This window comes from Cetorhinus maximus, chromosome 17 (assembly GCF_964194155.1).
Source record: "Cetorhinus maximus chromosome 17, sCetMax3.hap1.1, whole genome shotgun sequence".
Taxonomy (NCBI): Eukaryota; Metazoa; Chordata; class Chondrichthyes; order Lamniformes; family Cetorhinidae; genus Cetorhinus; species Cetorhinus maximus.
In genome coordinates, this window is record NC_135895.1 from 11,504,660 (window position 1) to 11,521,393 (window position 16,734).

Here is a 16,734-nt window from a genome sequence, read left to right on the forward strand (position 1 = left end):
GCATTGAGTGATAAATATTTTCTCATTTTAAATTTCAACTAACCACACTTACAAATGCCCAGCATGGAGCATATAATAGGAGAGCAGAGTGCTGCAGATGCAGGAAATCTGAAATAGGAACAGAAAATGCTGGAAATACTCAGCAGGGCAGGCAGCATCTGTGGAGAGCGAAACAGAGTTAATGCTGCAGGACCACGATATGCACTCGTTCTGACGAAGGGTCACTGACCTCTGGTTCTCTCTGCACAGATGTCGCCAGGTGTGCGGAGCATTTCAAACACTTCCGGTTTCTATTGGAACAAAAAGAACCCCTTTCACCAGCCCTCCAAATAAAAAAAAATCAGATTTCTTGTGAACCTCTCGTTTGCCTTCAGCAAGAAACCCGGCAGCAGCTGCCCAAGATTTGGTTTGGTACAACATTACAGGTGAACATCAAAAAAAAAGCTAAGGTATGAAAAAAACATAAACAAGTTTCAGAGCAAAAAACAAACGTTATCAAAGCAATAAATTGATCATTTTTTAAAAATGAATAATTAATAAAAATGACTATAAAAAAGTGCCAAGCAGCAGAGCTAACTATTATAACCTTTTTTGGCTTTTCAGTTAAGAAGCAAAGCTAGAGAGACACAGACTAGGCCCAAGTCCTAGTCACCTTGTGTCGCTATTTGTGGAATTAGGAAAAGGAAAAGGAATGGAAATACAAAGTATTAAAAATAGTCATTGTCTAATTATTCTCCCCCGTGGGGATGTGCTTTGCTTCTATCTAGCTTGTTCCCAAGGTAGCAGTGCTTAAACCCGGAGCCCGAGTACAAGATTGCCAGCTCTAGTCTCAACGACGAGTCGAGCTTTGTTAACCAGCAACCAAACTTTCACTCATTCCAACATCAGCTGAAGCCCTGAGCCAGGACGTGCCTTTAGTGCCGCCTGTGGTTCTGGCCATCGACTGCAACCGCCTGCGCAAAGGGGTGGTGCTGCTGCTAAAGCCAAAGCTGTGAGTTGAACCTGGGGTCCCCCGGCCACCCAAGACCACAGGCCCCAGTTTTTTGCACCTTGTGCCCTCCCCTCTCCTGGGCCTTCCTATCGTGGACCGATCCATCTGCGACAGGTAGATTGGTGAGAATGAGGTCAAGCAGGTTTCTCTTATTGCCTGCCGGAGAGCCAGTTTAGCAGATACGTCCTTTAGGACTTGGCCAGCTCGGTCAATAATGGTGCTAAAAGTTATCCCTGGGTGATGGATATTCTTGTCCCCTTGCACAGTACAGTACAGTGAGCGCCCTTGCTACCTTCAGTGCTTCTTCCAAGTGGTGTTCAACATGGAGGAATACCAATTCATCGGCTTTTTTAAAAAATTCATTTATGGGATGTGGGCATCACTAGGTAGGCCAGCATTTATTGCCCACCCCTAATTGCCCTTGAGAAGGTGGTGATGAGCTGTCTGCTTGAACCCCTGCAATCCCTACAGTGTAGGTACACCCACAGTGCTGTTAGGGAGGGGAGACATTTGGCAGCAATCAGAACATAACAAACATACAAACAAAGAGCAGGAGTAGGCCATTCAGTCCCTCAGGACTACTCCGCCATTTAATAAGATCATGGCTGATCTGATAGTAACCTGAAATCTGTATCCCACCTACCCCCGATAACCTATCACCCCCTTGCTTACCAAGAATTTATCCACCTCTGCCTTAAAAATATTCAAAGACTCTGCTTCCACCATCTTTTCAGGGAGAGAGTTCCAAAGACTCATGACCCTCCGAGTGAAAAAATTTCTGTTTTAAATGGACAACTTCTTATTTTTAAACAGTGACCCCTAGTTCTGGATTTTTCCACACGAGGAAACATCCTCTCCACATCCACCTATCAAGATCCCTCAGCATCTTCTATGTTTCAATCATGTCGCGTCTTACTCTTCTAAACTCCAACAGATACAAGCCTAGTCTGTCCAACTTTTCGTCATTGGGCAACCCATCCATTCCAGGTATGAATGTGGTAAACCTCCTCTGAACTGCTTCCAAAGCATTTGCATCCATCCTTAAATAAGGTGACCAATACTGTACACAATACTCCAAATGTGGTCTCACCAGTGCCCTGTACAACTGAAGTATAACCTCCCTACTTTTGTATTCAATTCCCCTCGCAATAAACGATAACATTCTATTAGTTTTCCTAATTACCTGCCGTACTTGTGTACTAGCCTTTTATCATTCATGCACTTGGACACCCAGATCCCTCTGCACCTCAGAGCTCTGCAATCACTCACCAATTAGATAATATGCTTCTCTTTTATTCTTCCTGCCAAAATGGACAATTTCACATTTTCCCACGTTATACTCCATTTGCCAGATCTTTGCCCACTCACTTGACCTATCTATATCTATTTGTAATCTCCTTATGTCCTCTTCACAATTTACTTTCCTACCTATCTTTGTGTCATCAGCAAATTTGGCCACCATCCCTTCAATCCCTTCATCCAAGTCATTTATGTAAACTGTAAACAGTTGATGCCCCAGCACTGATCCCTGTGGCACACCACCCGTTACATCTTGCCAACCTGGAAAAGACCATTTATGCCTACTCTCTGTTAGTCAGCCAATCTTCTATCCATGCCAATATGTTACTCCCTAAAACATGAGCTTTTATTTTCCGTAATAACCTTTGATGTGGCACTTTATCAAATGCCTTCTGGAAATCTAAGTACTGTACATCCACAGGTTCCCCGATATCCACAGTACATGTTACTTCCTCAAAGAACTCCAATAAGTTGGTTAAACACGATTTCCCTTTCACAAAACCATGTTGACTCTACCTGATGACCTTGAGCTTATCCAAGTGTCCTGCTATAGCCTCTTTAATAATAGCTTCTAACATTTTCCCTATGACAGATGTTAAGCCAGCCAGCCTGTAGTTTCTGGCTTTCTGTCTCCATCCCTTTTTGAATAAAAGAGTTACCTTTGCTATTTTGCAGTCTAATGGAACCTTCCCTGAATCTAGGAAGTTTTGGAAAATTAAAGCCAATTCATCAACAGGTTTTCTTGTCCATGTTTGACCTGCTGTCATGAGATCTATTTCATAGGCTTTAGGACAATGTTGAGGACTCCCAGGGCAACTGCCCCCTGACTGTATTGCACAATGCTGTCAGCTCTGGTGGGTTTGAGCTGCCAGTGAGACAGGACATACCCAGGGATGGTGATGGTGGTGTCTGGGACATTGGCTGTAAAATACGATTCAGTGAGCATGACTATGTCATTCTGTTGCTTGACTGGTCGGTGAGACAGCTCTCCCAATTTTGACACCAGTCTCCAGTTCTTAGTGAAAAGGATTTTGCGGAGTTGACAAGGTTGGGTCTGCATTGGTTACTTCCGGTGCCTAGGTCAATGCCAGGTGGTCTAAGTGATTTTATTCTTATTTGACTGTTCCGTCACCATTCGATACAACTGAGTGGATGCCAACCCATTTCAGAGGGCAGTTAAGAATCAGCCACATTTCTGAGGGTCTGGAATCACATGTAGGCCAGGCCAGGTAAGAAAAGCAGATTTCAGCCGCTGAAGGGCATCAGTGAACCAGTAGGGTTTTTAACAACAACCCCCGGTAGCTTCTTGATCATCTTTGCTGAGATTATTTTTTTTATTCCAGATTTTTAATTAATTAAATTGAAATTCCCCCAGCTGCCATGATGGGATTTGAGCTCATGTCTCCGGGTCATTATTCAGACCTTTGTGTTCCTAGGTCTGTAATATCACCCCTGCACAAGCTCAGCATACTGTACCCATTCAAAGTGTCAACACATAATCCTCAAGGCAAAGTCCCACTGACTAGCTCTCCCTCAGGTGGAACTGTCTACCAGGAAGTGCTATCACTTAGACTGTAAGCACTTGACGTGCTGAGGTTTAGAGGCATGAGGGGGGAGGTGGTGGTGGCATAGTGGTATTGTCACTGGACTGGTAATCCTGAAACCCCAGGGTAATGCTCTGGGGACCTGGGTTTGAATCTCACCATAGTAGATGGTAGAATTTGAATTCAATATAAAAAAAAAATCTGGAATTAAAAGTCTGATGACCATGAAACCATTGCCAATTGTCATAAAAACCCATCTGGCTCAGGTCAATCTGCCATCCTTACCTGGTCTGGCCTACATGCAACTCCAGACCTACAGCAATGTGGTTGACTCTCAAATACCCTCTGAACAGGGGCAGTTAGGGATAGGCAATAAATGCTGGCCCAGCCAGCAAAGCCCACATCCCATGAACAGATTTTTTTTTTAAAAATTAGTTAACACCTGTTGAACCAGAAATATAAACAGAAATGCTAGAAACATTTAACAGGCTGGTGAGCATCTGTGGAGAGAGAAATAGTGTTAATGTTTCAAGCCATCAGGACATGGTGAACCAGAATTGCTTGAACATTGGTTTACCTGTAGTTAATCCTGAGTACGATTACCCCCCAGGTCTTATTATATACCCGAAAATTTTCAGCTCTGAAATCTGCGGACGAGCAGATCTCTTTGCTGTGTCATTTTCTTACGCTGCTTAATGTCAGATAACAAAACAACTTACAATTACACAGAGGCTTTAATATAGTGAAACACCCTGTACTGTTTCACTGGAGCATTACCGGACAAAAAAGTGACACAGAGCCATAGAAGCAAACATTAAGATAGGTGACTAAACACTCAAGCGAACAGGTAAGTTTTAAGCAACGTCTTGAACGAGGAGAGAAAGGCGAAGGGGCAAAACACTTTGTGGAGGAAATTCCGGAGCTGAGGGTTGAGAACCCTGAAGGCACAGCCACCAAAGGTGGGACATAAGGGCCTAAATTTAGCCCTTGGCTGGTGGGCGGGCCCCACCGGCTCGGCGGCGGGCGGGCAGCCGAACCCTGTCGCCGAAACTGGGCCCGCCGCCATTTTGAGTGGGCGGGCCAATTAAGGCCCACCCAACAGGCCGCCCGACGGGAAGCACTATGTGCTTCCTGTTCCGGGGAGGGATGGAATCCCCAACTGTAAAAGTGCGCTCTTTCACGCATGCGTACGAAAGAGCGCACTGCTCCCTGAGACAAAGTCCTGTCTCAGGGAGTTTAGTGAAGGGTAAGTAAAGTCAAAAAATAGAGACGCTTTAAAATTATTAACATGTCCCCCTCATGTGACAATATCACACGAGATGGGACGTGTTGATAACAAACTCATAAAATTTATTAAATTTTTACAAAACAGTAAAGAAACTTCATCCCGCCAGCGGATGAAGTTTCATTAATAATCTACAGGCCGCTGGGGCTCCTGGCCTGCCCGCCAGCCTTAAGGTTGGCCGGGCAGGGTGTTTAACTATCTTAATGAGCCTATCAATGGCCTTACTTGGCCATTGACAGGTCAGCCCGCAGACAGCTGATTTCACTGTCCACCCGCCTTCCTTAAGATTTAAATGGCCCGGGATGACGTCGGGGATTCCTCCCGACGTCGTCCCGCATCATTTTCCCCTCGGCGAGCGGACCCCGCCCCCCCAAATCGCCGAGGGGAAATTCCTGGCCAAGAAGTGGGATGTGCGCAAGAGTCCAGATTGGAAGAGTACAGAGATCTCACGGGTGCTGCGGGGCTGGAAGAGGCTACAGAGACAGGGAGGCGTGAGGTCAAGGAGGGATTTGAATATGAGGATCAGAATTTTAAAATGGAGGTTTTGATGGACTGGGATCCAATTTGGGCCAGGGAGAAAATAGATGTGGCTGAACAGAACTTGGTGTGAGTTAGGATACGTGCAGCAGAGTTCTGAGTGAGCTCATGCTTATGGAGCCTCAAAGAGATTTTTGGTTTTGTCATTGGGGATATTATTTTTTATTTTACTACCAGAAATAATTTTCACAAATGAGTTACTTTGTAAACAGGATAGGCAAGAGCACAAATATAGCATGAGCAGCTCAGCATCAAGTTCCCAGACATCAAGCAGAAAGACAACAGGTATCACCAGAAAAGCAAATGGAGATTATGAAAGAGCGGGCGGTGAAGCAGCGCAGAAATCCACTACGGACCGGAGAGACCAGGCATGGGACTCAGCACAAGCACTATAAACACCATAAACACGATGGGCACAACAGACATGAGCAACCTGAGTCATCAAGGTTGTTATCTTCAACTCAGTCAAGTTGTACATTTGTACATTTCAAAATATGTTCGTAAGGGATACTCCTTGTATTTATTCAAATGATTACTCGATTTCAGATGAATTTGTTTTAAAGACGAGAAGAGTTATATAGGGCCTTAGGGCATAATTTACCATTTGCTGTAAACTATCTTGGAAAATCTTAGCAAAATTAATAGATACTTCAAGGTTACAGTAGTGGGACGACCCAAGACTATGATTTGGTTGAAATAATATCCATAATGCTTCTCAAAGAGCTGGTTGGTAGTTTTCTACTCTTTCCAGCAATGCATCTGAGTATCCAGGAGAGTAATATCTGACAATTGCTTCAGGGTAACAGCTGTTAATGCCATTAATGTATTCCTGCCTCTCTCTCCCAGAATGAGCATTCTACACACCCGCAGGGTGGATCGTCAAGCTCAATGACTCAACATTCGACCACCTCTAGTTCATCATCATCAAAGTCAGGGGAAAAGGATGGTGCACGTCCTTGTGAGGGATCATCAAGGAAATCGAGTGACCTTCAATCCTCCAGCAGGTCATCTTCAGTTCAGACAAGCTGCAAGAAAGGAATCACACAGTCACCACGTCGCCCCACCAGCACCAAAAAGTGTAAGGGTGGAAGCTGTGAGAAAAAACAGCCCAAAAGTCCCTACAGGCCCAAAATCAGAAATAGCTCCTTGTCTTCAACCGCCTCCATTAGCCGATCCAGCTCCATTTCGTCTTCAGCTCAGTCGGATGCAACGTACGGTGGTGAAGATTCTGAGCGGGTATCATCAATCTCATCATCTTCAAGTGGATCAAGCTCCAGTCGCTCAGGTCGGTCGAAACGTCACCACCGCAAACACCATGGACAACGACACTCTAGCTCTTCATCAAGAGTTAACACTTCCAGTAGTTCCACGTCATGGCACGACACCGCAGAGCCATCCACAAAGCGTCACACCACCACCAAAATATGTAAAAATGGGAAATGTATCCATGAATATAGCAAATCACGTACAAGCACTGTGCGTGTAAATGAGGGCTGGAGGACCTGGATCTTTGGCTCAAGATCTGAAGAACAGGTAAAATCTTTCAGTGCCATTTCACTAGCACTTTCCTTTAACCACAATGCTTTGGTTGTAACAAAGTATTTTTAACAATACTCTTTATTGTGTATTATTATAGGAAGGAGCCAATGCAAACATCTTCCAGTTTCATTTCAAACCATCTCATTATAACCTGGTATGGTATATTTGAGGTGCCAACAAGTACCTTGGATCCACAACTGCATGTGTAATGTGGTTTAATATGGAGGGATATTTAATTCATTATACTGTTTTCCCTGTTTGAAGCTAATAATTGAACAGTTCCCAATTTATTTTTTTAGCTTGCCTGCCTGGTAGCATCCTCACATCTGAATCATTGGGCTGTTGAAAACAAGCCCAATTCTGGGACTTGAGCACATTATCTCAGTTGACACTTCAGCACAGCAGTCAAGCAGTGCTGTATTGCTGAAATGCTAAAATATTTAAGACACGTTTTAACAAAGACCCGTCCATCTGTTCAGATGGATGCAATAGAACACATGATGCTACTTAGGCCTTGTCCACCTTGACCTCTTCGGTTGCCTTTAACACGTTCAACCACATCATCCTCCTCGACGCCCTGCCTCCATTCTCCAGCTCAGTGGGACTGCCCTCACTTGGTTTCACTTTCATTGATCCAGACATAGCTACCCTGCATCCTACATCAATATCCAGTCACCTGAAACTCAGTAAATGAGCTTTCCACTGCACTATCGACAAGATAGTGAGAGGCTTAGCAGCGGTCATTAGCGATTTCCTGGTAGCTATCTATAAGCTGACATTGCAGTATCCAGGGAGTCAGAGGTGCTATCTTTCAGCTGAGATGTCAAACCATACAGAAATGCTTATTGAGGTGAATGTAAAGATCCCATGACCATTTAAAGCAAGAAGTTCTACCAGCATCCTAACAATATTTATCCCTCAACAGCACCACCAAGATAGTTTAGCTGGTCATTTATCTCATTTCCTGTTTGTGGGTCCTTCCTATCCAGAAATCAACTGTTGCAATTGCCTGTATGACACCAATGACTTCTAAAATTGTACTTCTCTGACTGGGAACTGAAAATATATGCAAATTGCTCTGTGAAGTTTCTAGATTTTGTTAATGCAGATGATCTTTAATTCCAGTCACAAACCAAAGACCGATTAAGCTTTGAGTCATCATCTAAATCCAGTTCGGGGTCCGGAATAAGTTCCTCTAGCTCATCTTCATATTCATCTTCATCTTCATCTTCATCGCAGCAGGTACATTCCAGCTAAATGACTAAAAAGGTCAACCTTAGATTTTGTGGAGTTCTGGCCAGGGGGGAATTTAAGCATCCAACGTAGCACTGGGTTGTACACATCTCTGGTCTCTGCTTAAATGATCTCTGGCAGGTAACAGCTAGCCTCAATGGCACAGTGCTGAAGAGGAGAGAGAGAGAAACCAGAGTGAAGTCTCTCCTCCTACCTATGTGCAGTCACCCCTGCAGAAAATGTATGTACATGGATGTTGCTTGAGGACAAAACTGAGCTGGGTTGTGTTGCCCATCCAGGTCTACACAGTGAGACCACATGGGAAAGTTGCCAGATGGTTGACAACTCCTACAATACTGAGCCTTAGGAAATACAGGCACCCTCAGCAAACACTGGGAACAAAATAAGATTTGTCCTGGAATATTTAATGCGATCATTTGGCGAAGCTCCATTGCCAATGCAGAACTTTGTTTTAAATGAATCACAGTGCAATGGTACAGATACTCTGGCCCATTCTTATCTCTACTGAGGCTCCAAGCCACCCAGAGGGGAGCTTCACAAATGATGGACACCATCTAGTGCTTCAACCAAATGATCGTTCATGACATGGGAGCCTTGATGAGGCTGTCACCAGGAGGTTCAGCTACAGCGAGTAGTCATATATACCAGCCAAAAACACCAATATCCATTAGCATCAACACCAATTTCAAAGCTGCCAGTTATAGAGTCTTCATCACTCCTTTTATTTTGGGGAGAAATAGCTGTGATTGCTCACCAAGGTGCGCTGATTGCAAGAACAAACACAGAATTACATAGAACTTTACTGTGCAGAAAGACCATTTGGCCCAAAAGGAGTGTGCTCTACACCAGCCTCCTCCCACCTTACTCCGCCTAACCCTATCAACACATCGTTCTATTCCTTTCCCCCTGGTACACTTACCCAGCTTCCCCTTGAATGTGCCCAGGCTATTCCAACATAAGTGAATTGTAACTCATTAAGGTGCAATCAGAAGTAAATCACACTCCTTTAAAGCTCAGTTACCTTTTGTGTGCTTAAACCTTTCTAATTCCTTATAAACAATTTGTGCTAAACAACTTCTCTCCAGTAGATAATAAAACCACTGTCATCAACAGTGATCCCCAATATATAGTAGAGAACTGTCATAACATGACCCTATGATATCAGCCATTAGGGCAAATCACATTTGATTGAATGTACCTGTGACAAATGGTAAGGATTGTACTAATATACCACACGGCAAGACAATTTAAGACCCCCGAGCCCATTTCTGCACCTGAATCCCAGTGTAAGTCCTGTCTGAAGGTGGAACTATGCCAGGAGTGGGCCCATGCCAATCAAGCATCCCGGGATAGGAAAATGAGTTCTCCATTTCTCTTACAGATACCCTGCATCTCCTGTATACTGTTGGGCATTCATGAAAGGGAGACGCAATAGGCAAATCTACCTTGTGGTTTTTAGAGATGCATAGCTCATTGCCCCTTCGGGAAAATATGTTTACAATGCTGTCCCAGCCATCTTCCCAACCTTGCATCCTCTGTAAACTTGAGGTCAACCAAAACTTGGCTGTCCAAGCCCTAGCTTGCAACAAGTCCCATTCACCATCACCATCAGGGTGGATGTTTCCTCTTGTGGGAGAATCTAAAACTAGGGACACTAGTTAAAAATAAGGGGTCACCCCTTAAGACAGAGATGAGGAGAAATTTTTTCTCTCAGAAGCTCATGAGTCTTTGAAACTCTCTTCCTCAAAAGGCGGTGGAAGCAGAGACTTTGAATATTTTTAAGGGGGAGGTAGATAGATTCTTGATAAACAAGGGGTGATAGATTATCAGGAGTAGGCGGGACGAGTAGGCGGGAGGTTACAATCAGAACAGCCATGATCTTATTGAATCACTCTTATGCTCACATTAGCTCTTGGCTCATCAATGGCTAGATTTAAAAATTCTCAACCTTGTGTTCAAGTCCCTCCTTGGCCTCATCCCTTGCTATCTCTAATCTCCTCCAGTCCCACACCTTCTAAGATCTATACGCTCCTTCAACTCTCGTGCATCCCCAATTTTCATGACTCCACCATTGGTGCCTTCAGCTGTCTAGTCCCTAAACTCTGGAATCCCTTCCTCAGTCCCTCCACCTCTTTACCTTCCTCTCTTCCACTAAGATACTCCTTCAAATTTACCTCTTTGACTAAGCTTTTGGACACCTGTCCTAATATCTCTTTGATGTGAAACAAAAACCGAAAACCCTAGAAATATTCAGCAGGTCAGGTAGCGCCTGTGGAGAGAGAAACAGGGTTAACATTTCAGGTTGTGACCTTTCATCAGAGCTCTTTACGTGACTCAGCATTAAATTTTGTCTGAAACACCTAGAGACACAATTTCACGCTATTTCGCGTGCCCAATGCAAAGCTGAAAACCCAGCCCGTTGTGTTAAAGGTGCAATATAACTTTTGTTGCAATTTCAATAAAATAGCATTGCAATACTTTGCAGTAGCATTGACCATTCTGCATTGATATTTCTGAATAACAATCCATGTGCTCCTATTTGATTTTTCTGCCTCCAGTCCTTGTCCCTTGAAGACTCAGTGCCACCAATATTCGTACTGCTAACCCGAGCAATCTTGACTGATAACGAAGAGAAAGGTTACCAGACAACAGCATACATGGACAGTTCATTGGAGCAGCGAGCATTACAAGTATTTGTGGATGAACTGCAAGAAGGAGGCAGCTGGAGAGCTTGTATCGGTGCTGAGATGCCCAATGTGCACAGAGCAGTGGTAATGTACAACAGTGAAATGCACACAGGTCTCGTAAAAGTCTGTATTATATTTCAACTGAGCACCCAGTGACTGGCGGCTAACTAAGTCACAATCCATTTTTTATTCTAAAGGACTCCAGGATCTTCCAGTGTTAAAACTGTTAAAGGGGTTTTTTAACACGTCAAAAGGATTTGCTGGGGAATCGAATAGGGTATTTCCTCTGGTGGGAGAATCAAGAACTAGGAGACATCATTTTAAAATTAGAGCCAGCCATTTAGAATAGAAATCAGGAAGCAGCATATTTTCCACAGGAAGTAGTAGAAATCCAGAACACTCTCCTCCAAATGTTGATAGGGGACAATTGTAACTTTCAAGACTGAACAGGTTTGTGTTGGGTACAAGGAATACAAAGACAAGCCAGATAGATGGAATTGATGTGCAGATTAGCCATGGTCTACTTGAACGGAAGAGCAGGCCCAAGGGGCTGAATGGCCTTCCCCCATTCCTATAAGAGTATAAAACTTTTCCTATGTTCCTTTGCCAGTCCTTGGAGCATTGCATTACATATACAAGGGGGCTGCCATACTCCAATGGCCGGGGCCAAACAGGGCCCATTTCCCAAGGACCGGCTGCTGCCATAGAGCCTCATTGGTAATGAGTGTGTATTAGAGAATTGGGGCCACAACACCATTTCCATATATCTGGCCCACACTCACACCTGGCCAGGCTCCACACCTCAATCAGAACTTCACAAAGTTAGCCAAATAAAGGTTGTCCTTTATTCAAGGTTTCCTTGTGTAATGCACATTCTTTTCTTCACCCACTGAGGACTGCAGTGTCAAACTTCTGTTACTGGATGAGGAAAACTATTTTAACAATACTGTTAGAACGTCAGTTTAAATCTCAAATGGCGCATTCAGAATTTGTGTTTAGTTAAAATAAAACCTGGAAACAAAAAATTGGTGTCAGCAAAAAAAAAGGTTAGTATGAAAGAGGTGTTGGGACACTAGATGACCAAAAAATTGATAAAGAAGAGGTATTAGAAAGGCTGGCTCCACTTTAAAGTTAAAACATTAGCAGGACCAGGTCAGATGCATCTGAAGATACTGAGGAAAGGAAGGGTGGAAATTGCAGAGGCACTGGCCACAATCTTCCAATCCTCCTTAGATACAGGGTGGTTGCCATAGGACCGGGGAATTACAAATATTACACCCTTGTTCAAAGGAGAGTGTAAGGATAAGTATAGCAATTACAGGCTAGTCAGTTTAATCTTGGTGATGGAAAAGCTTTTGGAGACGATAATCCGAGCCACTTGAACAAATGTGAATTGATTTAGGAATGCTAGCACAACATTTCTTTTAAGGGAAACTCATGTTTAACCAACTTGATTGTGTTCTTTGATGAGGTAGCAGAGAGGGTTGATGAAGATAATGCAGCTCATGTGACTTCCTAGAGGCGTTTGATAAAGTGTCATTACCCTGGCTTGTCAGCAAAGTCGAAGCTCATGAATGAAAGGGACAATGAATACAAGTTGGCTGAGTGACAGGGAACAGAGAGCAATGGTGACCAGTTGTTCCTCAAACTGGAGGAAGGATATATAGTGGTGTTCCCCAGAGTACTAGGGCCAGCGTTTCTCATGATAGATATTAATCACTTCGATTTGGGTGTACCGGGCAAAATTTCAAAATTTGTGATGACGCAAAACCCCGGAAGTATTGTGAGCTGTGTGCAGGAGAGTGATAGACTTCAAGAGGACATAGGTCGGTGGAATAGGCAGACATGCGGCAGATGCAATTTAACGGTGAGAAGTATGAAGTGCTTCATTTTGGTAGGAAGAATGAGGAGCAGTAATATCCGATAAAGGATGCAGTTCAAAAGGGTGTTCAGAAGCAGAGAGACCAGGAGGTGCAAGTGTACAAATTGTTGAAGGTGGCTGGACAGATTGAGAAAATGGTTGGGGAATCCTGAGATTTATAAGTAGAGACATAGAGTACAAAAGCAAGGAAGTTATCGTGAATCTTCATGAAACACTGGTTCGGCCTCAACTGGAGTATTGTATCCAATCCTGGACATCACATTTTAGGAAGGTTGTGAAGGCGTTAGAGAGGGCGCAGAAAAGATTTACAAGAATGGTTCCGGGGATGAGGGACTTCAGTTACATGGATAGATTTGGAAAAGCTGGGCTGTCTCCTTACAGGAGAGAAGATCGTGAGGAGATTTGATAGAGAGATTCAAAATCATGGGGGTCTGAACGGAGTATGTAGGGAGTAACTGTTTCCATTGGTGGAAAGGTTGAGTAGGAAAGCATAGCAATTTAAGGTGATTGGCAAAAAGACCAAAGGCAACAAGGGGCAGGATTTTCCCGTCGGCGAGCAAGGGGCGGGGCCCACTCGCCGACGCATGAAATGACACGTGATGACATTGGGCGGAACTCCCGATGTCACCCCGCCCCATTTAAATTTTCAGGAAGGCAGGGGCGCAGCAAAATCAGCTGTGTGCCCGCCGACCTGTCAATGGCCAATTGAGGCCATTGACAGAGTCATTGAAGTAATTAATGGACCTGCCCGTCCAACCTTAAGGTTGGCGGGCAGGCCAGGAGCCCTGGCCTTTGTCATCAAAAACATAGCTCTGTGTTCGCCACACTCAGAAAAGGCATAAAACCTCATCCACGGGCGGGATGAGGTTTCATGTAAGTTCTTAAAAATTTAATTAAGGTTTTTTAAAAAGTTATGGACATGTCCCAACTCATGTGACAGTGTCACATGAGGGGACATGTCAGGGAATTTTTTTTTCTATTTTTAATATTTTTGACAGTAGAGCCGATCTCCCTGAGGCAGCACTTAGCCTCAGGGAGATGAGTGGGCTCTTTTGTGCGCATGCGCAAAAGAGCGCACTCTCAGGTTTAGGAATTCCCCCGCACGCACAGGGAGCACACAGCGCTTCTGTGTGGACGTCACACTGGGCGGGCCAATTAAGGCCCGCCCACATAAAATGGCAGCGTGCCCCCAATCTGGGGCGCCAGTCGGAGGCATGTCTCTTGTGTACACCCACAATTCAACTTCCCCCTCAACAGGGGGAGAATCCTGCCCAAGGTTCTTTTCTTGGCAGCTGTGGTTAGGATCTGGAATGCACGGCCTGAGAGTGTGGTGGAGGCAAATTCAATCATGGCTTTCAAAAGAGAATTGAATAATTATCTGAAGAGCAAAAATTTTCAGGGCTAGGGGGAAAGTGGAAAAAGTTGAGTTGTTTTGTAGAGAACCAACACAGACATGAAGGACCAAATGGCCTCATTCTGTAACCATTCTATGATTCTATGAAGCTGTTAGATCATCGTAAGAAAACCAACTGGTTCTCAAATGGGAAGGAAATCTACCATACGCTCTTGAGGTGAATCCAGTTCCATAACAACATAGTTAACTCTTAACTGTCTACTGAAGCGATCCAGCAAACCCAATTTTACAGATCAATTAGGGATGGGCAATAAGTGCTCACCTTTCCAGTGATGTTGATATCCTGAGAATTAAAAAAACATTTCTGTCCACTTTCCCATTGAAATCAAGCACGGTTTTTCTCAAATACCTCCCGAGAGAGGGGTGAAGGCAGATTCCACCCTGGCTTTCAAAATGGAACTGGATAATTACCCGAAGAGAGAAAATTTTCAGTGGGAAGAGCGGGGAATTTGGGACTAGCTGGGTTGCTGTTGCAGAGAGCTGGCACAAACACAGTGGCCCTAGTTGTCAAAAACATAGCTCTGTGTTTGCCACACTCAGTGTGGATTGGACCTATCACTCTTGTTCATAGCTGCATTTTTTTTTTGTCTTAAATGCTTCCGTAGACTAGGGACAAATGGGATAATGGATGTGGAACAGCACGTGTATGTATGTCTGTGTGTGTGTGTGTGTGTATGTGCGCGTGCGTGTGTGTGTGTGTGCATGTGTGTATATGTAGCAGCAAGGGGCACAGGAGGGGTATAGTTGATCCAGGATCAATTAGAACTTGTAAAAGGGAACTGGAATCATATATGTTTAAAAAGCTAATTGAAGGTTAAATATTAACAAATCTACAGGAGCCTATTTCAGGACAGGTCAGTGAATCCTTCGAGTGCAATCTGTTCCTCTATCTGGTCTGAGAAACATTTCTAATCACTATCTTTGCTCACTGCTGCTGAGTTTTGTGTTCAGTCCTGCACTCAGTATCGAAATAGCTTTCCTATCAATATCTTCCACCATTTTGAAGACTTGTACTTGTGAAGGAGAAAAATAGAATGTGGGAATAGGAAAGGATTTAGATTAGATAGCTCCAGCGGAAATGAATCAAATAGGCTACTCAGTGTTATAATCTCTAATTCTGTGACCACATCTCCCCTTGGTCCACTGAAAATTAATTGACACTTGAGCCTATTCACATATCTTAGTCCTCTAAGGCCAGGGAATAACCAAAATTGCACCTCAAAAAGGGACGTAGATACATTAGAAAGAACTCATTATTCACAGGATAGTCTTATTGCCATACAGTCTTCTTGCACAAACTTATAGGCAATGATTGTATAGCCAGTATGAAACAGTAATAACTTCTTTACGGTTTCTTGAAAACAGCAACTTTTCATCAGAAGAATTAGCTTGGATTTGTCAGCTTGGCTCAGTTGAAATCACTCTTGCTCCTTTAATGTCAGAGGGTCATGAGTTTAAGCCCCTGCGGTAGGAGTTGACTAACTTATTGTAAGCCAATCGTCCAGTAGAGTATAGAGGGAGTGTTGCAATGTTGGAATTGCTGGCCTTCAGGTGAGGTTTTGACATTCTTGCCTCTGAACCAGAAGGTTGTGCGTTCAAGCACCACTCCAGGACTTGAGCACAAAAAGCAAGGCTGACACTGCTGCGCGGTACAGAAGGATTACTGCTCTGTCGGAGGCACCATCTTTTGGATGAGACATTAAACCAAATGTAAAAGATCTCATGACACCATTTTGAAAAAGACCAGGGGGCTTGTCCCTGGTGCCCCGACCAACATTTATTCCTCAATTAACATCGCAAAAACAGATAATCTGCCCTTCCTACACTTCCTTTACACAGCAAAGCCTATGGAGACCAGGTTAACCAACATTGTTAGGATTTCAGCTGCTCAGTTGGCAGAGTTATGGTATACCCATTCACCACCCAGGCCAGGTCAGTGCCTCATGACCCCTGACATCATTTGATTGTCCTACTCTTGGACCCTCATCAGCATGTTGATTCCAAAAGGAAATTGAATAGACACTTGGAAATAAACTTGCAGGGTTACAGGTTTAGAGCAGGGAATGGAACTGGCTGGTTTGCTCTACAGAAAGCTAGCATGGACTCGATAGGCCAACTAGCCTCCTCAGTGATGTAATGATTCGATGGTCATTAACACAATACTGTTTTGGAAGCTGGCTGGACACTAAAGGCAGCCATGTTCCCTACATTATAACAGTGCCAACACTTCAAAAGTACCTCATTAGGGTTAGAGTGCTTCAATATGCCCTGTGGTCATCAAAGGTGCTAAAAAAAAATGCAA

General features: G+C 44.0%; 1 protein-coding gene across 1 annotated transcript in view; it reads left to right on the forward strand.

Moving 5' to 3' along the window:
- LOC144692165 (vitellogenin-like) overlaps window positions 1-16,734 on the forward strand; it is a 102,003-nt gene that overhangs the window by 71,252 nt on the left and 14,017 nt on the right. The window contains exons 23-26 of the mRNA XM_078560683.1: window positions 6,503-7,189; window positions 7,293-7,349; window positions 8,321-8,437; window positions 11,008-11,220. Of these exons, the coding sequence (XP_078416809.1) occupies window positions 6,503-7,189; window positions 7,293-7,349; window positions 8,321-8,437; window positions 11,008-11,220 (1,074 nt within the window). The remainder of the gene's footprint in view (window positions 1-6,502; window positions 7,190-7,292; window positions 7,350-8,320; window positions 8,438-11,007; window positions 11,221-16,734) is intronic.